General features: G+C 38.9%; 3 protein-coding genes across 6 annotated transcripts in view; 2 read left to right on the top strand and 1 right to left on the bottom strand.

Annotated features, from left to right (window-relative positions):
- Positions 1-2,599: 2,599 nt before the first annotated feature.
- On the bottom strand, positions 2,600-7,195 carry hhex (hematopoietically expressed homeobox). The gene is made up of 4 exons (XM_048169893.1): positions 6,779-7,195; positions 4,229-4,407; positions 3,723-3,773; positions 2,600-2,953 (listed from the first exon to the last, which is right to left on the bottom strand). The coding sequence occupies exons 1-4, from the start codon at positions 7,095-7,097 to the stop codon at positions 2,789-2,791; spliced, it is 714 nt and encodes a 237-aa protein (XP_048025850.1). The 5' UTR covers positions 7,098-7,195; the 3' UTR covers positions 2,600-2,788.
- A 2,995-nt stretch (positions 7,196-10,190) lies between these two features.
- fh (fumarate hydratase) lies at positions 10,191-14,613 on the top strand. The gene is made up of 10 exons (XM_048169888.1): positions 10,191-10,363; positions 10,671-10,805; positions 10,897-11,007; positions 11,198-11,374; positions 11,460-11,642; positions 11,992-12,157; positions 12,280-12,483; positions 13,486-13,613; positions 13,706-13,859; positions 14,100-14,613. The coding sequence occupies exons 1-10, from the start codon at positions 10,235-10,237 to the stop codon at positions 14,240-14,242; spliced, it is 1,530 nt and encodes a 509-aa protein (XP_048025845.1). The 5' UTR covers positions 10,191-10,234; the 3' UTR covers positions 14,243-14,613.
- Positions 14,614-17,482: 2,869 nt separating this feature from the next.
- The window catches only part of rgs7b (regulator of G protein signaling 7b), a 31,038-nt gene continuing 22,704 nt past the window's right edge, over positions 17,483-25,816 (top strand). Inside the window, exons 1-2 of one of the 4 annotated variants that reach the window (XM_048169890.1) lie at positions 17,483-17,829; positions 18,333-18,430. In XM_048169890.1, the coding sequence (XP_048025847.1) occupies positions 18,353-18,430 (78 nt within the window). In that variant the 5' untranslated portion in view covers positions 17,483-17,829; positions 18,333-18,352. Of the gene's footprint in view, positions 17,830-18,329; positions 18,431-25,816 lie in introns of all 4 variants that reach the window. The other 3 variants (XM_048169889.1, XM_048169892.1, XM_048169891.1) reach the window with 3 other exon arrangements.

Raw genomic sequence — 25,816 nt, 5'->3', positions numbered from 1 at the left:
GGAAAGAATGAGGATGACAAGAACCCAAAGCTGTCTAATAGTGTGAGGTGATTTAGCTGCAGTGGAAACACACACACACACACACACACACACACACACACGTTTACTTAGCTATCTAAATGAACACAGACTACTTGTTTTTATATAATGACTACTGACTGACCCAAACTCTACCCAACAAAACACTTGGCATTTTTTAAATTAACTGAACAAAATGTAACTTTTGAAATGTAACATTCTGCGCATTCTGTTGCTATGGTTACCAACTTTAGTTACACTTTTAAACATAAATGTTCCAAAAGGAAGTTTTCGCAGAAGAACCAGTTTTAGTTCCCAAAGAACCTTTCAGTGAACTTAAAAGAACCATTTTCTCTTGTTGTGAAGAACATTTTAATAATCTAAAAACCTTAAATGCTTCTGAAAACATTGCTGAAACATTGATATTGGAGTTGTTGGTGAACTGACGGGTCAGTGATCAAAAGACAAAGTACTGAATGTTTCCTTAAACTCTCACTCAGTGTTGTGTCTTTAGATGGAAAGAGAGAGAGAGAGAGAGCCTAATTGCTTTGGAAAGGCCTAATCACTGTATCCATAATCTTTAATGGAAGTCTTGTTATCACGTATATCACTAACATCCTTTAGTAAGAGGAGGAATAAATCAGGCAGTGTCTCTCCTCCCTCCTTCATTAAAGCAATCGGCAGGTTTTCCCGAGGCTTTCATCAAAGGAACAAACAAGCCATTAAGAGCCCAGAACTCTCTGCCATCATGGAAAGACTGATTGGAAGTTTAAACACACACACAGCAGCACTTTAATGATGGCTAACAGGCCTGATTGATCTGATGAAGCAGGAGTTGTTGTCAATTAAACTATCAGAGGCTCTGGATGTCCAGCAGGGATTTCAGGCTGTTCTGGTCAATATTTGAGCAGTTGTTGTCAAAGAGACACTTACTCTCGTAACAAGTCCTCAGTCTGGTCTGCTGACATGTCAGGTGAGGAAAAGGCAGGGCAGATTCCTCCGGCAGCCCGGGAAAATATCACTCAGGGCTTATTGTTCACTCAAGTGTGTTATTTGCTTTTCAATTAGTCCTAATTCATGTGGAGATGGAGCTTTTATATCGCCGTCAGCGGCTCGTCTGAACGAGCAGCAGTTTCTGCTTCACTGTCTGGGCTGTAAAATAATGACTTGTGTAAACCCAGATAAACACGAGGAGATTGTAAATAGCTAGTCTCCAAACGTCAGGAGGGTTAGTGAGGACAGGTCAGTGAACAGCTGTATATTAAGACTGTTTGCGATTGAGCCAGAAGAACATTTCAACATTTTCTCTTTTAAAGCTCAGGACTCTTGATGGAGAATATGTCGCAAGATTGCAAAATTGCAAGCAAAAGTCTCCATTCTTGTCAGAAAAGATTTTTTTTTTTAAATAAATAAATATAAATTAATTAATTAATATATTTCCATTTTTGCCATGAATATAAATGAGTTTTAATTAGATTGTATTTTATTCGATTTTTACTATTCAAACTTAATTTGTAGCCTATTTGTATTTTGTATTATTATATATATATTTTCATACATAAATATATATAAATAAATATAAATAAATTAATTCATATATTTCCATTTTTGCCATGAATATAAATGAGTTTTAATTAGATTGTATTTTATTCGATTTTTACTATTCAAACTTAATTTGTAGCCTATTTGTATTTTGTATTATTATATATATATTTTCATACATAAATATATATAAATAAATATATTATAGCCTATGTGTGTGTAAAATATACTACATTATAATGCATAAAAAAATCACGTTTTATTCAATGTGTTATTTGCCTTTTCTTTGTAACTGTTTGATTTACTAACGATTTCTTACTAGCAAACTTTAAATAAATGTAGTATATATTTTCATTTATTTTTGTCATGAAAATAAAAAAAAAATTGTTTCTATTTATGTTTTTAGTTTTTTTTTTGTTTGTTTTTTTTACTTCAAAATTTCACGTTTAATTCAGTTTACTTGCATTTTCTGTGTAATTGTTTGATTTACTCGCGATTTCCGAGTGAAAATTGTTTATATGCCAATTTTACCAAAAGAATAAAAGACGCGCATGCGCGGTTCATTATGTTTGTTGACTGATCAGGATTTGTGAAGCATTTCTCAATTCGCTGCTCATGTGTTGGTTTTGGATCACTCTCTCCAGCAGCTCGAGGCTGTTGAACTCTCAGATTCTCAGCTTTACAATCATTAACTACATGATTAGCACAAACTCGAGCTGTTTGTCTTGTTGGAAGCGATAACGAGCTGAATCTGTTGATCAGAGACTTCTGGATCTCAAAGTGCTGTTGTTTCATTCAGGAAGTGATCGAGTTTAATTGATTTTAATGACTAACAGATAATCTTCATGATGACTCTATCAGCAGGATTGAGAACGAACAGATAAAAGACTAATAACACTGATAAAACTAATAACACAAGTGATCATTTATCACGTCTATTGTGTTCACATCAGATAAAGGAAATGACATCATTAATGATGCACTTTAAACCATTTCATTGTCTTCATCTTTGAGAAATATAACGCTCAGAAGACAGATGTGTTATCCCCAAAATATTGTTTATTGAATAACACAGAATATTTACATCATTTCCCGCCACAACACAGACACAGATACACCTTCATCACGTGACATTTAGATCAAAATCTACATCCATTAACTTAATAATTCTGCGCTACAGTCCGTCACAAATGTACAGTATGATACAGTATTTACAGCGCTGATGGACTCATAACTGCGGGGCGATGGACAGCTGTGAGTCCTCCTCGATGTCCAGCTCCTGGTCCGAGTCCTCCGACACCTCCGACTCGCGCATCGCGTCCGGACTCGATCTGTCCGAGTTTCTCTGCTCGCCCGAGTCCTCCGAGTCTCTCTTGCCGCTCGCGGGGTTCTCCTGTTCACACACATCCAGACATCACACCGAATTTAATTAATTCATTTAGAGGCTATTTTTCTAGAGGTTATAGATATTAATTATTCATTAAATATTAATTATAGGCTACATATTTTTAGTAAATCTATAGGAAATATGATAGTTATTTAAAAATGTATTTAAATATTTTGATCGTAGAATTATTTTACCGTTTAAAAGTTTCGTTTTATTTTTATTCCTTGTTTTGGTTGTTTTAGTTTGTTTGTTTGTTTTGATTAATAATTTATTAATGCTTTATTATTATTTAGAACTTTAGACAGGATGTAGTATTACAGCAATAATACAACAATGTCTTTGACAGTTTTTTTTTGTTTTTTTTTTTTACCTCCTAAAATATTTTTGAGTTTCGTTTTATTTATTTTTTCTCGTTTTTAGGCTACTTTTTTTTGCGCTGTTTTAAATCTCTACACACGCCATGAAAAATATCAAAACGAATTATAGTTAGGGTAATGAATTACAACATGTACAACAATAATAATAAATAAAAATAAATAAAATAAGGTGGCTTCTTGCAATAATAGTGTTTTTCTCAAGATTATGTCCTTCAGAACCCTGATAGATTTATATAATGTTCAATAATCCTGCTGTATTCTGTCCGTGTTTTGGTTGTTTTATTATTATTAATAACACATTTGATTTAGTATTATTATTATTATTACTACAGTAGTCTAATAAAATAATCTTTTTCATGATTTTTGACAGTAATTTTAAGCGCAAAAATGATTCTCACCTGCTTCAATCGCCTCCATTTCGCCCGGCGGTTCTGGAACCAAGTTTTCACCTGCAGAAGATGAAGTTATTAGAGAACCGAACTGAAATAAAGCACCAGAGATGGATGGACAAACGCTCTAGAAAATGTTGGGTTAAAAACAACCCAAGCTGGGTTAAATCTTGACAAACCAGCGATTGGGTTAAATGTTTGATCAACCTGCAGTTGTAAAAATAACTATATGGCTGGATTAAAATGAACCCAAAATAGGTTGGAAATTAAGAATCAGACACATAATTACTAGAGGAAACAATAATAATTCTTAATAAGCAATTTAATGTTTATTATGTTTAATTATTATTCATTAAACTTCTTAAGAAATGTTCATTTCCAACATACTTTGGGTTGACTTTAGGTGACCAATGTTAAACAATAGTTGAGTTCAATAAATCTACCCAGCAGGTTGATCGAACATTTAACCCAACCGCTGGGTTAGTCCATATTTAACCCATCCAGAATGAACTCGCCTGTCTCTCGCTCAGCTGCAGCATCTTGGCGAGTCTCTTTCTCTCGGGAGGAGACAGATACTTCTGCGTCTCGAACTTCTTCTCCAGCTCGATGGTCTGGTCGTTGGAGAACCGAACCTGTCCGCCTTTCCTCTTGTGCAGAGGCCTCTGGATGAAGGGCGTCCACAGCAGCGGTTTACCTGCGGAGAAACACGTCCATGTGTGTAAATCTCCAGACCGAGTCTCTGTCTGTCAGCTTGAACATCCGCTGAAAGCTGGAGTTTATGAGCAGAAGGACTATGGCAAAATATCCGTCAATGTGTTTCCTGTTGGTTAATCTGGTGAATGGGGTGAACATCCGTCCACTGAATCCTCACAAACACACACAAACTGCGATTCATCCCGTCTGAAACACGCGATGAAACTATACAGTAATAAAATGATTCAAGCAATAATAATCTTTTTCAATACATTTAACTCGACAAAGATTTCTGTTGTAATCTACTCGATTTTATTCATTTCCAAGTTTCTCAAAATTCTTCAAACTATTTTCTTGATCAGTAATTAAATTCAGAGTGTTAGAGTACACTAAAAATACTGGGTTAAAAACAACCCAAAATAGGTTTGAAATTAAAAATCAGACATATAATTACTAGAGGCAACAATAATAATCAAAAGGTGAACATTTATTAATAAGCAATTTAATACATGTTTATTATTTAATTATTATTTATTAAACTTATTAATGAATGTTAATTTCCAACATATTTTGGGTTCATTTTAAGCCAGACATATAGTCATTTTTAAACAATAGTTGAGGTCAATAAAACTGTCCAGCAGGTCAAACATTTAACCCAACCACCGTTTGTCCATTTTCAACCCAACTTTGGGTTGTTTTTAACCTAGTATTTTTAGAGTATATATATATGTGTGTATATATGTATATATATATACTCTAAAAAATGCTGGGTTAAAAACAACCCAAGTTGGGTTGAAAATGGACAAACCCAGCAATTGGTAGGGTTAAATGTTTGCCCAACCTGCTGGGTAGTTTTATTTAACTCAACTATTGTTTAAAAATTACTGTATTGCTTAATTATGAACCAAATGAACCCAAAATATGTTGGAAATGAACATTTATTAATGTTCAATGAATAATTATTAAACAATAAACATTTATGAAATTGCTTATTAATAAATTTATATTAATAAACTATTAAACTATTAAATTTATATTAATAAAATATTAAAGCTTATTAATAAACATTCACCTTTTGTCTATTATTGTTGCCTCTAATTGCATCTGGTTTTTAATTTCCCAACTATTTTGGGTTCATTTTAAGCTAGCCATATAGCAATTTTTAAACAATAGTTGGTTTAAATAAAACTACCAAACATTTAACCCAACCGCTGGGTTTGTCCATTTTCAACCCAACTTGGGTTGTTTTTAACCCAGCATTTTTTAGAGTGTATATATATATATCCTCAATACACACATATTTTAAAATATATTTAGCAGATGTTAAACATGTTTTTATATATTAATAAAATCACATTTTCAATAACAAAAAGTCAAATGAACTGATCAGTGATTTTTAAGGCGTGTGTTTGTGAAGCTCTCATGGGCTCATGAAGTGTTTTTTATCGAGTTCCGTGTGTGTTTTAGTTGTTTTAGCTGTTAAAGAGGTTCAGCCCATTGAAAGGAAACGAACAATCTGTAAAAAAACGGATCCCGGCTATCAGAAGTCGAGTGTTTCCTGAATATGTGTGTATTGAGGATGTGGATAAAATAATCAGCAGCGTGCACGAGTCCTGCTCCAGGAAAACATCTCACAGCTTCTGAAAGCACATTTACTCCTATCGAGAGCTCAAGATTTCCGGAATGAACGGAAAGGGTCAGGGTTTGCTGAGCACAGGCAGTTTGAACCTCAGACCAACAACATCATCTGAGGAAGAGCACTGAGTCTTCCTCACCCCGAGCCCAGCAGCTGGAGTGTGTGAGAGCTGAATTCATGAGCTCGTGTTGATGTGGAGGATCAGGGTCACAGTAATGCGCTTTGAACTGCAGTTTCGAAATCAAGAAGAGCTTCCTCTTCAGGTCAGTCTGGTTGATATTATTAACCACACGAGCTGTTGGTAAACAGACCTCATGTATCTGAGCTTTCTTGGGCCAAACCGACTCTAGGAGACACTTTCACAGCACGGCCTGCGAGTTTAGTCATGAATTACACACATTTAGAAAACTCTTTTTTTAACCCCAGAGCTTCAGCTGGTTTGGGTGTTTGAGCCGCAAGAGATGAAAACTGTCAAAACACTCTTAAAAATAAAGGTTTCAAACGGAGGTTTTCACATTGATGCCATTTTTGGTTCCCCAGAGAATCTCTCAGTGCGCAGCTCTTAAAACTCTATGATCTACAGAAGCAGGACCTTCACTGATCCCATGGATGTTAGAGGTTCTTCCAGCTACAGAACCTTCATTATTTTTAAGAGCTGTTCTGGGGTCAGCGCTCATTATAATAGCATTCTAACAATAAAAACATTCAGACATGACAGAAAGGACTGAGATCTCACCCAGCGGGTCGTGACGGATCAGCGCGTGCGTAAAGTCTCCCACGGAGCGCTGGAACGGGTAGATGGACGCGTACGTGGCCGCGAGCGCGTGCTGGGACAGAACCGGGTGGATCGGCGTGGGCTCGTAGATCGGGGTCCGGTAGGACGGAATCAGACTGGTGAAGGACGAGTTCGGAGACGGTAGAGTCGGCGTCGGCGCGACCGGGCCGGACGTGGACGTGCTTCTGCCCAGAATGTCCTCGATGTAGAAGGGCGTCGGGTGGACCGGCGGCGCGGGCGTCGGCGCGTAAAGAGGCGCGTGCGAGTGCTGGAACTGCATGACTTCTGCTCGAGTAACTGATGTCAGTGCGCGTGGACTTCTGCTCCTGCTTCCATGTGGTCTGTCAGGTTGCGACGAGCAAAGCAGGAGGTCACTGTGAGGGAGGTGATGATGTTTCATGAGGGAGGAGAATAACGGGTCAAACTTCCTGCAGGTACACGAGCTCTGATTGGCTCTCGGAGGAGAAAGAGATGAAGAAGAAACCTGGCGAAAGTCACCTGGATAGAACACACATTTGCGAGAAGAATCGTTCAAAAACATTTTCATTTAAGTTCACACAAAGCCTCATAATTTAATACCAGTTCATCAGGACGCATGGAGGATTTGGTTTATGAATATATTAGGTAACGCATTACAAGTAGCGTAATCTGATTATTTTCGAGTAACGAGTAAAGTAGCTGCGTGAAGAATTATTCACTCTCATGCAGAACATTTTCTTTAAAGTCATAAAAACTAAAGCAAAAGCCTCATAATTTAATACCATTATGATCATTATATGAAGGATTCAAAGAGAACTTATTTGCGGTAACCCATTACAAGTAACGCGAGTTACATAATCGGATTACTTTTTTCAAAAGTAGCGTAAAGAATTACTCACTCTCATGCAGAACATTTTCTTTTAAGTCAGAAACTAAAGCAAAGGCCTTTAATTGTATATGTGGTCATTAAATGAAGGATTCAGTTCGTTAGAGAACGTTTTTTTGCTCAAATTGTTGTAAAAAAAAAAACATTAAAATTGAAAATTGAAGTTGAATCGCTTACATTTCTAAGTAAAATAAAAGTCAGCCTGCGGTGAAATTCAGTACACTGTTTGAATTTAATTAGTGATGAAGAAAATAGAGTTGAAACTTTGAAAATTCATAAAGTCGAATTAAATTAAATTGATAAAAACAAAGACCACTCTTAAACAAATCCGTAAAAATAAGGCACAATGTACTGTATTAATTTAACGGAATTTTCCGTATTTTATTTATTTCTACAGGTCTTTTAACTGTTGGCTATTTAGAATTTTGCACTTCAAGTGCGCATCAATAGCACGATTTTCTGTTTGTTTTTGTTGTGCTCTTGATGCGCAGAAATTATGGCGTGAATATGATATGCACGTGTTTGATTTACGCACTTTAGCGTGCATAAGATACGCATGTGTAAATGATACACCCCTACCCTACACCACTAATCTAAAAAGTAATTTCAGCGTATAAACAGCACGCCAAATACAAACATAAACTCACACACGTTATTAATTAGTGGATTAATGAAATAAAATCACAAAACTTTAACGATAACTATGTATTAGCCTCTAAATAATCAAACAGAATATAATCTAATATTTGTCAAAGTGTGTTTAATATATATGGATCAAACCTGCAGAAATTAAAAAATAAAAAATATAACTGACTTGATAAAACAAATAATTAATTTTTTTATAAAATAGAATCCCGAATTTATGTTTGTACATCCCCCCCCCCCCCCCCCGTTTATTATTACTATTTATTTTTTACATTTCATTTTTAAACGTTTATTCATACTTTCATTTATTTATTTAGGCCTATGCATTCATTTATTTTTAAATTCATGTTTTTATTTCCATATTTATACATTTATTTCTTTTTACTTTTCCGCGTGCAAAATGAAAATAAAGGAGGCACTATATATATTATTGTTATAATATATTATTATTATTATGAATAATGTTAATATTCGTGCGAAACATTCACTGGCAACAAATAAATTATATCATCTAATCAAAGCATTTGATATAAAATCTACAGGAAAACAACGTGAACCAGATCTTCCAGTCAGCCCTTAATTAATGTCAAGTCATTTATAATCAGTTTTTACAAGCAGTTCTGTGATGAATATGAATGAAACTCATGATTTCATTGATCTCTCAGATAAACTGGACTAATGTGTGTTTATCAGCGGAGATGAAAACATGAAAGACTGATCTGGGAACAGCTAATGTTTGAGCTTTGACAATCATTGCAGTTAATTGATCTGCTGTCAGTCAGAGTCATGTTCACACTGTACAGAAATATAATGAGTTCATCATTAACCACATCAATGACCACATTCATCTTCCTCATTTACTCACTGCAGCTCCACTTTTATCATTTCGTCATTTACAGTCATTGATAAGAAAAGTCCAATCATGATCACTTCTTATCAGAGCAGTTATTGATCACGATTGGTTTCAATTAGCAGGAGATTACAGATGAAAATCAGTCAGATGAATAAGAAACAGATCTTCCTCTGATCTGCGAGGAAACATCAACAATCTTCATTAACCTGAACCTGCATCTGTGTGCTGTCGCCATCTGGCGGATGTGGTGAGTAAATGCAGAAAAAAAAATACTTAAAAAAAAAAATTAATTATTAATGTTTTCTTATGATGTAAGAAATGACGTCATCAATATCAAAGTCGCCGCACAGATCGGAAGAGGGGTCAAAGGGTCAAACTCTTTGGTCAGATCCGGACGGATGATTATCTAGTGGTTCTTTCCTTCCGGTTTCCATGACATCCGATCCTCCAGGGGGCGCGCTGAGGCTCAGAGGCTCAATCCTCCCTTCAGCCGCGTTATATCTCAGTTTAATTTTACTCTTACTGGAGATATTTGCGCACTAGAAAGTATAATCGTTTCAGTCTGTCAGTGTGTGTGATCAGCACAGACATCTGAACAGCTGTGATTATAACATGATTATATAAAGAGCAGCATATAATCATTGCAACGGAATCATTGCAGACGGCTGTGATTGGTCCTTCCTGAAGAGCGCTGAGAAAAGTAACGCGCGTCATTCCTCAGCGGAAAATAATAAACCTTCATTTAGATCGATTCATACTGATCTGGGCCACTAATTTGTTAGTCTAGTTGCCATTTTGTAAATTAATTTATTATATTAATGTATTTGAAACTTTGATACATTTTTCAGAAAATCACGAAGAAATAAAGTAAAGGAAATTTAACATTTCTGCTTCATGTGTGAATATGAAATACAGAAAAACGTGACAGTCTAATTCAGTGGGTGTCGCCGGCAATTGTGTCCCTGTACCAACAGAAGTGTAGTGTTCCACTAAATAGTGTCCGCCCCCTGATCCTCGACTCTGGTTGGCGTATCTGGTTCCGCCCCCGGTCGCCATGTATCGCTCCGCTCGGGAACTGCAGCGCTTCAGCGCGGATCTGTCGAAGCTCTGCGCCGCTCAGAGATCCATCACCGCCCGGAACATCCGCCCAGCGCCGGGGCTCCTGCACAGCCCGCTCAGAATGGTAAAATCGCTGTGTTTCTGCAGTGTTTAGTGAGGTGTGAGCTGACTGAGGGCCGTGAATGACCTTCATGTTTATCGCTCTTCTAAAGTCCTCAGAAATCAGAGTCACGTCACGTGTCTGTATTATAATTCATGTGTGTTTTTCATAACCTTATAAATGTGTGTCTGTGTTTATTTCTTCCAGAGGTGTGATTTAGAAACATCAGCATTCGTTGCTATGAGTTTCTGCTCATTAAATCGGACTGATCTGATAATCATAAATTTCTGATTATGATGTGATTGACACATGAATGTTGTGATTATTCCAGGCCAGTTCAGAGTCCTTCAGGATTGAGAAGGACACGTTTGGAGAACTCAAAGTTCCTTCTGATAAATATTATGGAGCTCAAACTGTCAGATCAACCATGAACTTCAAGATCGGAGGAGTGACGGAGAGAATGCCAGTGAGACTCCAAACTATTATTATTATTATTAATGATTAATTATGGTCTGTGATGGTCAGTGATTATGTGTGAGTTTGTCCTTTTCCTGTAGATCCAGGTGATCAAAGCCTTCGGGATTCTGAAGAAAGCCGCTGCAGAAGTGAACAAAGATTACGGTTTGGACCCAAAGATCGCAGACGCCATCATGAGAGCCGCTGATGAGGTTCATTGATCTCTTGATTGATCGATTGATTGATTGAAGCATCGCTGAAGTTCTGATCAGAGTGTTTGTTATAATGTTCCTGGAGCTCAGCTTCATTCAGATTTAATAGGGAAATAACTCATGGCAGTATTAGTTCATTTCTCTGAGATCACGTTCAGTCACGTTCAGCGGTGTGTGTGACTGTGTCCAGGTGGCTGCTGGGAAGCTGGATGATCATTTCCCTCTGGTGGTTTGGCAAACGGGATCCGGAACTCAGACGAACATGAATGTCAATGAGGTCATCAGTAACAGAGCCATCGAGATGCTGGGAGGAAAACTGGGCAGCAAAGACCCCGTCCATCCTAATGACCACGTCAACAAGAGCCAGGTCTCACTCTCACACACACACACACACACACACACACACACACACGTCAGAGACGTCAGTGTAACTCAGGTGTTGTTGTCCGCAGAGCTCCAACGACACGTTCCCCACAGCCATGCACATCGCCGCGGCTAAAGAGGTCCACGAGGTTCTTCTGCCAGGTCTTCAGACGCTCCACGACGCTCTCGCTGCCAAAGCGCTCCAGTTCAACGACATCATCAAGATCGGCCGCACGCACACGCAGGACGCCGTGCCGCTGTCTCTCGGACAGGTGAACCCGCACTGAACAAGCACAGTGAACTTCCTGTGTCACAGAGTTTAACGCTCTACTGTCTGATTCCTGAACTGATCTTTATCATTACAGGACAGAGACAAATGAGAGAAAATCAACAGGTTACATTATATATACATGTGTATACATCCACCGCCATACTTGCACACACTTATATAAACATTTAAACATATTTACTTAAATCATATAGATATTCCCTATTCATATATATTTATCTCTTTCTTCAGAAATGTAAATGAATCAGACGAACATTAAACCGCTGCTGCTCTGATCTTGTTCATCAGTTTGTGTGTGTGATCATGACTCTCTCTCTCTCTCTCTCTCTCAGGAGTTCGGCGGTTACGTGCAGCAGGTGAAGTACAGCATCGCGCGGGTCAAGGCGGCCATGCCTCGTGTGTATGAGCTGGCGGCCGGCGGCACTGCGGTGGGAACCGGACTGAACACACGCATCGGCTTCGCTGAGAAAGTGGCGGATAAAGTGTCTGCGCTCACAGGTAACACACACACACACACACACACACACACACACACACACACACACACACACAAGAGTTTCCATACAGTGTTTTCCTTCAGGTCCAGTGATGGTGTTCGCTCTGGTTCTGCTCGTCTGCAGGTCTGCCGTTCGTGACGGCGCCCAATAAGTTCGAGGCTCTGGCGGCCCATGATGCACTGGTGGAGTTGAGCGGCGCTCTGAACACGGTGGCCGTGAGCATGATGAAGATCGCCAACGACATCCGCTTCTTGGGATCTGGACCTCGGTCGGGTCTCGGCGAGCTCGTCCTGCCGGAGAACGAGCCCGGCTCCAGTATCATGCCAGGTGAGTGACGGGCCTGTCAGCCAATCAGAGCCTGAGGTTTAGAACAGGTGGGTTATAAACACCAAATTTATACACTGAAAAATTAATATTATAAAACTCAAATTAGTTTTTATTAAGCTACATTATTCAATATTTTTCCACTCACTATAGTTGTGTACTGTTATGTTTAATATCTATTTAACAGACTAATAATAAAGTAATATTTTATCACTTTTTTTTATTTTTTATTCAGTTATTTATTTTAATCAAATTTATTTATTTATTTACTCACTCCCCTGCGGCCACTGGACCCGTTTGAAAACCCCTGGTTTACAGGATGCTGTTCTGGATTTTGAACATGATTCCTGAAGCTGTGTAATAATAATATTAAACTTATATGATTTATTTGTCCATAATGGAATAAATGATGCACACACAGTATAACACACTTACAGACACACTGTGGGCTTCACCTCTGACCTTTAGCTCTGGTCTTGTGTTTCTGGTCTAATTTTAGGGTGCTCTGATGTCCACGACCTTTGAAAAATGCAAAACACACACACACACACACTCTCTCACACACACACTCTCTCACACACACACACACACACACACACACACACACACACACACACACACACACACACACACACTCACTCACTCACTCACTCACTCACTCACTCACTCACTCACACACACTCACTCACTCACTCACTCACACACACACACACACACACACACACACACACACACACACACACACACTCTCTCACACACACACTCTCTCACACACACTCTCTCACACACACACTCACTCACTCACTCACACACACACACACACACACACACACACACACACACACACACACACACACACCGCTTTATACTGACATTAGAATGACAGTGTTTGCCGTTGCACTTTATTCTCAGAAGCTGAAATGAATCGCTCTCTCTGTTGATGTTTTCATTCACACTGTTGTGTGTGTGTGTGTGTGTGTGTGTGTGTGTGTGTGTGTGTCGCAGGTAAGGTGAACCCCACCCAGTGCGAGGCCATGACGATGGTAGCAGCTCAGGTGATTGGAAACCATGTGGCCGTTACTGTAGGAGGAAGTAACGGACACTTTGAGCTCAACGTCTTCAAGCCAATGATCGTGAGTAAAATCTCTCCTCGATACTCCAGTCCTGACGGAAACGTTAGATTATTAGTCGTTTCCTGGATTTGAATGTCATTTTTGTGTTTCAGATTAAGAATGTCCTGAACTCGGCCAGACTGCTGGGCGACGCTTCGGTTTCCTTCACCAATAACTGTGTGGTTGGAATCGAGGCGAACACCGAGAGAATCAACAAACTGATGAACGAGTCTCTGATGCTGGTCACGGCTCTGAATCCTCACATCGGTGAGACGCTCGGGTTTATCGCCTCCTTAAACACGCACGAGTGTTTTGGTCTGCTGAATGAATGAATGTAAATGTCTGTAACAGACAGCAGAGGGCGCTGCGTGTGTCCTCTAATGGAGAGCTTGTGCTGTGCGTTTGTTCAGAAACCTGCGTGATTTAAAGGGTCATGAAAGGCTCGGCCCAGTGTTGAAACATGCTGCAAAAGCGTGTTCGTCCTCACACCGTCTCCTCTCTTCTCAGGTTACGATAAAGCCGCCACTATAGCGAAGACGGCGCACAAGGAGGGATCGACTCTGAAAGCGACGGCCGTCAAGCTGGGCTTCCTGACGGAGGAGCAGTTCGATCAGTGGGTGCGTCCGCAGGACATGCTGGGACCCAAATAGAGCGAGATAAAGGTGGTCTTCACACAATAAAACACTCGTTTTGATCCGTTGAGTCTTTGCCAAATGATGTCAGTGACGCCGAGAGCTTCGTGTGTTCAGACGCTGCTGTGATGGACATGAGATCGTCAAACCCGCCTTAATGGATCTAAAACTACCCTTATTATTATTGTGATAAAAATCCTTTATTCTTTTGGTTTTGGGGTTAAAGCAGCTTCAGTGACTGAATGAAGCATCAGTTATTCACTCGTGTCTGTAAACAGATTCTCTCTGTGTTTCAGCATATATTTAGTTTCACAGCATCTGTTTTCTGTACAGTTTTGTGTTTCTCTTCATCTCACTGAAATAAAGCCTGAAATCCTGCAGACTCTTCACAGCGACTGAAGCTCGGCCAATACTTTAAAACCAAACGCACTGCAGACACAGTCCTGAATCACATGTCACGCTCTACTTCAAGTGTTTTTAAGCTTTCAGTTAACTATAATGACCTGCTCAGTGTTCTTCGTGTGGTGTGAGATGTGAGCAGGGGTTTGTGATGATCCGCACCGATCTTCCTCAGGTCGATCTCTGGCATTTCACCTGCTCCGTTTCCTGACTGGCATGTTAATATTCAGAGCCTGCGTGAGTTCATTCCCAGCGAGCCTCGGGTCATATCGACTCACACGGAGCAGAGGAAGGAGGAGAGCGGCGGGGGTCAGAGCGGCATATGGTCACGCCAGAGGAGACGTGTGTGTGTGTGTGTGTGTGTGTGGTTACCTGGAGACGCAGGTGTTTGTGCAGTCGGGGCGAGGTGTGACATGTGGCGTCTCTGCAGGCTCCAGCTCTGGGTTTGGTTTGATATCAGTGTGTTATCATGTGACCCCTTCCTCAGGTTATATACCAGCTAACAGAGAACACTCTCAGAACTTCAGCTAACGTTCTGGCAAGGTTAGGATCAAACGTTCGTTCGTTCGTTCTTTAATAATGTTCTCCAAACGTTAGCACAGAAACATTATCTACACTGTTCATGGAACATTTCTCTAACATTTTACGTTACAATGTTACAACTTGTTTCGGAACGTTCAGAGAACATTCTAAAGTTGCCATAATGTTTGAAGAATGATGAAATGGAACGTTCCTTTAATGTTCGAATAACCAAGAAAAAACATTTTTCGAACATTTAAACTGGATGTTTTGAACGTTTCAGAAATGTTTTCTTTGTTATCTGGGTTCTTACACAGGTTAGGCCGGGGCTAGTTGTCACATGGGAAAGTGTTTGTCACTTTATCTCAGTAAATCCAGCTACACAAACACTTTCTGCTGCAGATATTAGAATATTTATATCTTAAATTATTTCTATCATCCAAACTAACGTCTCTATATCATATTTGATTTATTTCTGTCATATATTTGATATATTCATATATTTCTGTAAGTTTGTCATTGTTAACTACTTGCTACTATTAAAAATTGTTTTCGGTAACTGAAGTAAAGCTGAAATAAATTTAAAATATAAATATGACATGAACAACTTAAACTTAAAAACTTTGCCTTGACTGCTAACGGAAATATATGTTTACTACAACTCAAAAATAAATTAAAGCTTGTACATTACAAAATTACTCATTCTTAAACTAATAATTAAAGTGAAAACTTAGAAAAAATTAACTTAACTTAAAAATAGAAGCTAAAACATTAAAGGAAACAAACCTTCCTGACAACAAGAATCATCTATAATGAAGTTTTTTTTTAATTTTTAAATTAAATTTTTGTGTTATCTTGTTCATTATCCTGTGCTTCATTATAGCTGTTTTACAGATTAAATTCTACGAAAATTATGATAATAGGTTGTTATTTTGTGACAACATGCCCCGCTATGAGTATTTTTAATTTTTTTTAACCATAAAAATATCTTTTGATTTTGGTCAAGACTTTACATGAAATTTGACCTTTAAAAATAACCCAGCCTGAGTAAAAGAATGAATGACAGCTCGCTCATATATGTACCGATAACTATCATAAATCATCTGCATTGATTGTTCTCTCCTGTCACTAATAGAATTACATTCTGCAGACGCTGCAGGATCTGATGGACGAGTAAAGTCTGAATCTGCAGACGCCACAGGCAGATATTGACTGACTTCTGCTAATGAGACTCAATCATCTCTTACATGAAGCTAATGAGCGTCACCTGAGAGCAGGAAATGTCAGAAACGCTGTGAGTGCAGAGAACTCCAGAGAAATCAACATTCATACGCACACGGCCTGATAAAGGTTATTTCTGGAACATTATTGATCTGCAAATCATCTCACTAAGCACTTTTAGCGTTGGCTTTAGTTAGACTCTTCTGTGTTAAAGTGTGTTTGAAGCTTGAACTGTGGAAACACATTTGTGCTTTGGTAAATCACAGTTATGAGATGACTTGGGACATCATAATTATTGCTTAATATGTCATAATTTTGCCTTTTGTGTCAAAGTTTGGTTTGTGTCAAGGTTTGATCATAGTTTCAACTTTTTATCTCATAATTTTGATTTTGTGTATCATAATTCATATCTCCATCTCCCGCAGGGATTCATTATCCGCCGCAGTTTCTCACCCTTTTATTGCAATAAAACAGTTTGATTAGACTCGCTGCTTCTAATGTATGAAATTAGAGGATTGCTGTGCCCTCTGTTATATCACATCAGAGTGAGTTATATAATACTGAACAATTCATTCAGCGTGTTTTCAAAACAATGTCTATAAAGTGATTTGCTGAACATCTACACTGCAAAAATGATGTTCTTTCTCTGCATTTCTGTCTTGTTTTCCAGTTCAAATATCTAAACATTCTTACATTTACTGGAGAAGCAGAATGACTGAAGATATTAAGTCTTGACTTTCTAGAATAATGTTTGTGCTTTTTGTCCTAAACTAGAATCCAATATTATCAACAAGAGTATTTTTCATAAATGTGTTTCACATGTGTTTTAAATGTTAAATTACATTTCATGTTAGGGTTACCTGTTACATTTGACTGCTTCATGAATTATTTTGTGTTTTAAGACCCAGAATTTGCCTTTCAGAAATAAAAACACAATATTCACTGGAGTGTGACAACTAGCCCCGGTGTCCCGTACACAGGCAAAACAAGATATTGAGCATTTTTCATACACAAAGTGCTTTAGCAAAGAAAAAATAAATACCCTCATATAAAAGTCAACTTTAAAGAGAGATAAAATGAATAAGGAAGGAAAACAAAGCATAAAAATAAAAATCTGGCATATGCTTACACATGCATAGGCCTATGGTGTAAACAATTGAGAAATGACACATTCAAGCGCAGAATAATCACTAATACTCGCTGATGAAATGAACGCAGCAGCCCTTTTCTCTCGCGTGCATGAGCGCGCGTGTGATTGGCCGCTGATCCCTGCGCGTTCACGCTCCAGTTGTGAGATTTGCGCGCCGCCGCTCGCTGGACTGGAGGAGAGGAAAGCGATAGTTGTCATACCGAGGGGCAAATAACTCACCGTTTCCAATGAATAACTGCCCCTCCGCCTCGACCGCCAGCTGACGGACTGCCCTGCGCGAACCCACGCGGACGAGGAGCGACACGCGCGCGATTGTGTGAGTAAATGTGTGTTTATTCGACGCGTGACGCGCGATCACTGAAACACCTTCCTCTCATCCTGCATCAGTCCTTCATCCTCAATCATCTCCAGGCCGCGTGTGCTCGTGTCGAGTGTGTGAGTGAGTGAGTGTGTGTGTGTGTGTGTGTGTGTGTGTGTGTGTGTGTGAGTGTGTGTGAGTGTGAGTGTGTGTGTGAGTGTGTGTGTGTGTGTGTGAGTGTGTGTGAGAGTGTGTGTGTGTGAGAGTGTGTGAGTGTGAGTGTGTGTGAGAGTGAGTGTTGATGTGAAGGTATTACTGAACCGCGCGATCCGAATGTGTTTCATGAAGCGCTGTGATTTTCCTGCTTCATTCCTCACAGCATCCCTAAAGATCCTGTCTATCTATCTATCTATCTATCTATCTATCTATCTATCTATCTATCTATCTATCTATCCATCCATCCATCCATCCATCCATCCATCCATCCACTCACTCACTCTCTCTCCCTCTCTCTCCAGCAGTGTCCGGCTCCGGTCGAGGTATGGCGCAGCCGGGCTCGTGTGGTCAGAGCAGTAATGGAGTGGCTGATGAATCTCCCAACATGCTGGTCTACAGGAAAGTAAGTACAGCAGATCCATAATCTCCTGAATCACAACATGAGCGATCCCGGTCAATCGGCCGTCTTTAGATCGGTCAGCTTTGAAATCCGTCTGGTTTTGACTCGTGGAGAGCTGGAGTTTGCAGGAATGATGTCAGGACACTGGGAGATGGAGGGATGTTGACCGGCACACAACATTCCCAGAGTGTGGATGTGAAAAGGCCTCTGGCTCGTGTCGCTCCTGTTCCGCTCCGGTCAAAGCTTTCGGTCACTCACTGGTCGTCCAACAGGAGCGTTTCCCTGCGGGATGATGTTCGGACACTGGAGTGCTGACGCTGTGTGTGGGAGCGGAGCGGATCAGAGCGGAGCGGAGGGAGTTTGTAGGTGGTTTGTGCAGCTCTGGTCAGAACTCAGTCAAGCCTCGGATATATTTACACGCTCCTCTGAACGTCATTCCGTTAGGAGAAAGTATGGAAGCTTGTTTCCGACACGGAATAAAAAAGGTGATTATGTTGTTTTGAGAAATCCAGTTGAAGCTGCAGCTTCTTCTGAGACCAGAATGATCAAATGAGTGCGACCCGAACCGCTAAACCCGGCTCAGAGCTTCAGACTCTTCTGACGCGGGTCGCTTTCTAACTGATCCGACTTAAAGTTTCGTAAAGCGGACGATCAAATCTACGAAAAATCCCATAGACTGTCCGTCTATCTGTCAAAATGTAGTGTGTGAAATCATGTGAACGTCAGGTTAAACGTGTTAGCAAACCTAGCAACATACTAACCCAGCTGAGAAAATACTATAGTAATTTATATTAATACTATAATGTTTTTGAACCATACTATAGTAAAGTACTTGAATTAATTTGTTGTGGTAATTCTATAGTTGCTGTGATGATGTAACAACTATAGTAATATAATCAAATGACCCAATACTGTACTCAGTTTCCTTTAATCTATACAGTATATTATACTACAATATACACTACAGTTTACTGCAGTAAAAACTAAAGTACACTACAGTATTTATTACAGTTTATCAGTTTACTGTAGTTAATACTACACTATGCTGAAGGATTCATTAACAAAGTGTTGTAAATACTATAATATATATACAGTATACTATAGTATGGTTCAAAAACACAGTATATATAGTATTAATGCATGATGTAATATATAGTATTTGTTGTATTGTCTGTAATTTATTTGTAAATTTCTTTTTATATAACAACAATTATATATATTGGTAATGATGCCCTTTGAAGGTTATTGGACACTGTGAAATTTGTGTTCTTTAAGTTCGTGACAAACACATAAAAATTATTACTTTTTTCATTAGAGTAAATAATAAAGAATCCGTCCTACATTCATTAGTGCTGGAAAACTGCAACATCACCAGAGAGGAATGAATAGATGTTAGACATCAGTATCGGCGAGTACTAGAAAAAAGGAATCGGTACTCGATCCTTAAACAATAGTATCGGTGCATCCCTAATGGAAACATGCTGACAGTGTGTTAAATCATGTTAGAACATGTTAATAACGTTTGATTGATTCCTGGAGTGAACTCTTCAGACGTCACATGTTCTCTCAGACTCTCGGGCGAGGCTCTGTCAAGCCAACATCAGAGTTTGTCATCAAACTAGTCGCGACTTCTTATCTAACAATTCTGACTTTTCTCTTGCAACTGTGAGTTTATATCTGACGAATTATAACTTGTGGTTCCAAATTTATATCTCACAATTCTTAGAAAAAAGTCATAATTATTATAAACCTGGAATTGAGAGAATTAAAGTCCCTGTAAAGTCATTTTAAAGTGTGTTCTGAGTTTGTCACAGCGCAGAAAAATGTGTTATTAACCACACAGCCAAATTTGAATGATTAAAAAAATCTGCAAGTACATGAAATATAAGTCATCAAAATCTCGAAAAAATCGGCAGCGCTCTCAAACGCTGGGGGCGTGTCCGCTGTCGGCGCTGAAACCACGCCCACTCGCGAGAGCTGCCGTCTCAGCTGACCTGAGTCTAATGAGTCAAACATACTGATGCATATAAAAATAATCATTTAGAGGGTTGCACATTTTAGTAGAGTTACTGTGGACTACTTACTAATTATAACATAAGCAAACTCGGCCAACTTACACTCATTGGGCAGGGGCGTAAATTTCATCTGACAGTGGGGGGGGGGACAATAAACATAAAATTCTCACGAGCAATCTTTGAAGGGGACACAAATAATACAGCCAAATTTACTTATAAAAGGATATATATAATGTTACACAGAAGAAAACCTTACTACTATATATGGAGACTGTGCCATTGTGCTTTTCTTGTTGTTTCTCTTTGGTTCAATGAAAAACTGACTAAATTGACCAAAATATTCAAAATAATTTATTTATTGGCATATTTTTAAAGTTGTTTACAACCAAGTCACCAAAATACGATGAATACAATATAATATCAATTAGCCTTATTACAGTTCACATATTCTTATCACAGTGTTAATTGTTGTTGGTGTGGGTGAATTAGTATTCAACAAGCTATTGTAAACAAGCTAGTATAATCGCTAAAACAGCGTCTCACGGAAAAAATACATCAGTTATCATCTTTTTTTTTTCTGTTGTTATGATTGATTACTCAGCATCATCAGTATTAAAGAGAAAATAATCACTTCATCCGATGTTTTTGAATAAAATAGCCTTGACAGCCGACTTACAGGAACTCTTCTCGACTCACGCTACTGTCTGTTCGCTGCCGGACACGAGTGTGACGTGCGCGGTGGACCACAGTTTAGAGGACAGTGATCTGGTGTCTGGTGCTCATGACCCTAAATTACTCTAATTATATATTATTATATATTATACATCATCATCAGTCCATCGCTCTTCTCCTGAACCGAATCTCGTCTGACCTCTTCATGTGCAGTTGTTGTTTCTCTACATGTAGTTCGTCTCAGTGTCTTCAGTACAGATCTTTATTTGAGTTTAAAGTCATTTGTTCTGAACTAAATGATATTAGCCACTGTTTCATTTAGAAATTGCATATTGTGTCTGAAAGAGCTTATATAATTGCTATATTTTAATATTCTAGTAAGAAAAATATTGTTGAAGTATTGAACTCGTGTGTTTTTACCCGTCAAACTTATTCTTTTGAAAACGCCCGCTGACAGTGTCTGTCGAGGGGAGTGATTTATTAGAAAATAATTATATGTTATTAGATGTGATCCAGGGTCGCCTCGAGCTAAACCCAGCTTAAATATCACGTCCTGAAGTAGTTAATACGAGTTTCTGCTCCTGGACGTGCCTGTCGACGGTCTCCTCACTGAATGCCAATCAGCTATTTTGGTGCTCATGAGAGAGTGACAACTTTCCTCTGGGATTTCACTTAGTTGCCATTTAATAAACGCATTTCCCAGAGCGACTATTTGTAGCTGCAGGATGCTGGAGCGGAGCTGATCCGGTGGGATTATTTCTGCACAACCTCGAGCTGGTCTGGAACAGTAACTTTATTGTTAGCGGCAAAGACCGCTTTTCTCTGTCCTCATCTGTCTTTAGTGTGTAATGCTGCTGTTTGAGTTCTTCTCTACATCAGTGTTTCTGAACGCCATCTTGAGTTTCTTCACAATGTTCCTCATTTAAATAATTCATACGCAGAATAAAGGGGCGGGGCCTGGTTGAGTTAGTTAGTAGTGTGTTGAAACTGGCGGTTATGGTAAGGGGCGGGGCATTTCCCAAACACCAATCACAACACACTGCTCCAGCCGACCAATCAGAGCACATTGTGCTTTTCAGAAGGAGGGGCTTCATAGAGACAGGAAGTAAACAGAGCGTTACTGACAGACTGGGAAGAGAGGAGCTGCTGTCAGCTTTGGTCGGTTTTTGTCATTTAATGCGTAATCGAAGTCATTGTGCTGTTTAGCAGCTGCTGGAGCGAGTTCTGCGTTCTGCAATATGTGTTCATGTGTCAAAACTGACAGATCTGTCATCGTTCACTCAAACGGTTTGACTTTCGTCCTTCAGATGAACACGAACAGAGTTTTCTTGGCCTGATTTAGACGAACTCTTTCTTGAAGAGGTTCTCACAGGTCTTGTTTTCTGAGAGGATTGTGACTGTCTTCATGATTTATTCAGTGAGCGGGAGATTACTGACACGGCTTCATTTTCAAATTCATGATGTCCCAAGAGGCAAATATGAAAGTAGTTACATCCGATTAGTTGAATCAGGACACGCGGCACTTCCACAAGACAACGAATCTCACATTTTCACACCAAAATCAACAGAAAAATATGATTTTGCCATTCAGGTTTTGCCCTTCTCATCACCACTAGATTGATTTTGTGTGTGATTCTCATTAGATATTCTACAGTAGAGTCTCTTCTGCTCACCAAAGCTGTGTTTATTTGATCAAAAATACAGTAGAAACAGTGAAATATTATTCTAATGTAAATCAGCTGTTTTCTATGTGAATATATAGTAAAGTGTAATTTATTCCTGTGATCAAAGCTGAATTTTCAGCATCATTACTCCAGTCTTCAGTGTCACATGATCCTTGAGAAATCATTCTGAATTGATGATTTGTAATAACATTTTACAACATTACTGCGTTTTTGATCAAATAAATGTAGACTTGATGAGCGTAAAGAGACTTCTTTCAAAAACAAAAACAAAAAATCATCTGAATAAATTACAGGCAGATTCTGTCAGCTTATAAAATAAATCATCGTTTTTGCATTAATGAGTGATTTTTGTCTCATTTCTCAGTACAAATATTGAAAAATTCTTAAAACAAGATAAGTTATGTTTCTTCTAAAGTAAATTTAAGATATTAAGTCATGTTTTCTGAAAAGATTTAAGAAATTGAGCAAGTTTATGCTTAAAACAAGAACAAATATCTGCACATGGACTCAGAAAAATCAGCTGAATTCAAAAGGAAAACCAGATTATTTTTTTGACCTCATTGGCAGATATTTGTTCTTGTTTTAAGCACAAACGTGCTCAATTTTGTTTGAAGAATTTTCCGATGTTTGTGATGGAAAACAAGACGAAGGAAGGAAATAATTTGAGTAAAATGAAGTATGTGTCCGTGTGTGTTTCTGTCTAATCCTCCTGCGGTCTGATGTCCTGGTCTTAATCGTGTCTTTGTAGTCTCGTCTCAGCTGAGACTCTCACGGGTTCAGATCTCTTGACCTTCACACAGTGACCGGCGCGTCTTCAGATCTGAGTGTTGCTTTAAAGATCAGGAAGGGCTGAAATCTGCCCTGAAGGGGACAATAAAAGCTTACTTAACTAAACTAACACTAGATCAATGGTCTGATCAGTGAGTTTAATGTTCTGCGTTTGAATGCTGACAACAGATGATGCTCATGTTCACGTGTCGTTTCAGTCCCATCATGCATCAGCTGAGCTCAGATTTACCCTCGGCCAGCGCTGGAAAATGCTGATTGATTTTCAGAGATTGCATTCATTATAATTAAATAGATCCCAGTCCAGAGCTCTTCTTAGATTGATGTCAGGTGTTAATGGATTGAAAAAACGCTTTAGAGCTCTAATCTTCTGATTTACACCTGAAGCACACAGAAATCGGAGCGCTCTGTGAAACGGTTGAGGAAGAACGAGTCTGTTGATGTTGTTTGAGTCGTAATGTTGTCTAAATCACTTTTCTTTTCTGTGAAAACCACAGTTTACTTTGCAGTATAGTTGAAATATTATTTCATATATCATCCGTCCTGTCTAGTGTGCGAGAGCAGCGTTAGGTTGATCTACGGTATTACTTTATTCAGTCAAAAGACTCTTCTTTCAATCATCATCGTATCCTTGACCGTTTCCTCCGCTCCAGAGATCTGACTGAACTGATTTCATCTGCGTGTGTTTTTCCTGGGAATCTGAGTCGATTTGTGCTGGGAACATTTCTCCCGATCGCTTTGAAAAGCTCATAATCAATACCTCAGCTGGCGAAATAATACATCAAACGAGGATGTTTTTATTGCCACTCCAACACAAAGACAGACATGCATATTCAATCAGAAGAGCAGAAGCAGCCAATTATACGCCGTAACGGCACTGATGCTCTTTGATGAAGCAGGTACACGTCGTCTCAGGTGATGAATGCAGCGATCGCTCGCCGTTTCTGACAGTCACATCGTTATATATTAATTATTACTGTGGTTTGGAATGATTTTATTATGGCTGAACCGGGGTTATGGTCAGGTGACAGACGACGAGAAATGTTATATTCGCTTTGTTTTGACCAAGACTTTATTAACTGTGCATTGAAATCAATGATAAACCACACTGAGTGTGTTACAAACTGAAGTGTGTGTGTGTGTGTGTGTGTGTGTGTGTGTGTGTGTGTGTGTGTGTGTGAGACTGCTGAGTCACTGCTGTTTATAGTGCTGGTGTCTGAGGCTCAAAACTGAGCTTATAGAAACACACACATGCACAAGTAAAAGAGCGTGTGTGTGTGTGTGTGTGTGTGTGTGTGTGTGTGTGTGTGTGTGATTACTGTGGTGGGACTGTGGGTATCATCTTCTGTTCTGACATTTGCATTTCTCTTCATTCTCTCAGCGGATTACCCAGCATGCATCACACTGTGCCGTCAAGAAAACAGAGAAAGAGAGAAAATGTGTAAAGCGTCAGAATCAGAAGCGTCTGATAACCGTGATCTGTGATGATCTCGGGGTTGATTTTCAGTAAATGTACAGATCAGATTTTGTTTGCTCTTGATTTTCATTTGTTCACATCCTAATAATTCATCAATAATCACTCATAAATCAATGAGAAGTTGGAACAAAGATGATCCGATCTTAAATAATCCGTTAAAGAGAAGATTTATCGTTTCTAACACACAATCATGACTCTGAGTTCAGTTTTAATGCGTTCAGTTACACTAATGAACGATTACATGCTGCAACGAGTATTTATCTTATGTATAAACAACAGCTTTACAGAAATCATGATGTTAATGTTTTTAATATCTTAATATCTGGGTGTTTTTCCTGTAGTGTGTGTGTGTGTGTGTGTGTGTGTGTGAGCCTGAAGGCACGTGCTGCACCTCACACTCACCTCACTTAAAAATAGAAATGCATCCTGTTGCCCTTGACAACCGCTGACAGCTGCCTCCTCCAATCAGAAAGCATCTCTCGGTCTCAGGACAGTCGACTGTCGGACTTGTAACTATTTCCCATAATGACAGTGAAGTGTGGTTTTTGGACCATTAAGATGTGTTGTATTGACATTCCATTCATTAATTAAGCAAATTTGACCCCCAAATGCATAGAGTAAAATTAAACTTTAAGTTTGTTGATTATTATTATATATGTTTTTTAAATGAGCATAAATTAAACTTGTTCAGAAACACTGCCACAGCTTATAAATACTAATTTTTTTTTTAATTTATTCATTTATTTGCATTCCA

This window comes from Megalobrama amblycephala, linkage group LG20 (genome assembly GCF_018812025.1).
Source record: "Megalobrama amblycephala isolate DHTTF-2021 linkage group LG20, ASM1881202v1, whole genome shotgun sequence".
In the NCBI taxonomy this organism is placed as follows: Eukaryota; Metazoa; Chordata; class Actinopteri; order Cypriniformes; family Xenocyprididae; genus Megalobrama; species Megalobrama amblycephala.
Note: the sequence above shows the minus strand (reverse complement) of the source record. Positions and strands in the feature narration are given on the sequence as shown.

Bases quoted from the DNA above. Each gene is read 5' to 3' on its own strand.
- hhex (XM_048169893.1), bottom strand. From the start codon at position 7,097: ATGCAGTTCCAGCACTCGCACGCGCCTCTTTACGCGCCGACGCCCGCG. The intron at 4,408-6,778 runs GTGAGATCTCAG...GTTTCTCCGCAG, and splicing joins GATCCGTCACGACCCGCTGG to GTAAACCGCTGCTGTGGACG. The intron at 2,954-3,722 runs GTGAGAATCATT...GTGTGTGAACAG, and splicing joins AATGGAGGCGATTGAAGCAG to GAGAACCCCGCGAGCGGCAA.
- fh (XM_048169888.1), top strand. From the start codon at position 10,235: ATGTATCGCTCCGCTCGGGAACTGCAGCGCTTCAGCGCGGATCTGTCG. The intron at 12,158-12,279 runs GTAACACACACA...GCTCGTCTGCAG, and splicing joins TAAAGTGTCTGCGCTCACAG to GTCTGCCGTTCGTGACGGCG. The intron at 13,860-14,099 runs GTGAGACGCTCG...CTCTCTTCTCAG, and splicing joins GGCTCTGAATCCTCACATCG to GTTACGATAAAGCCGCCACT.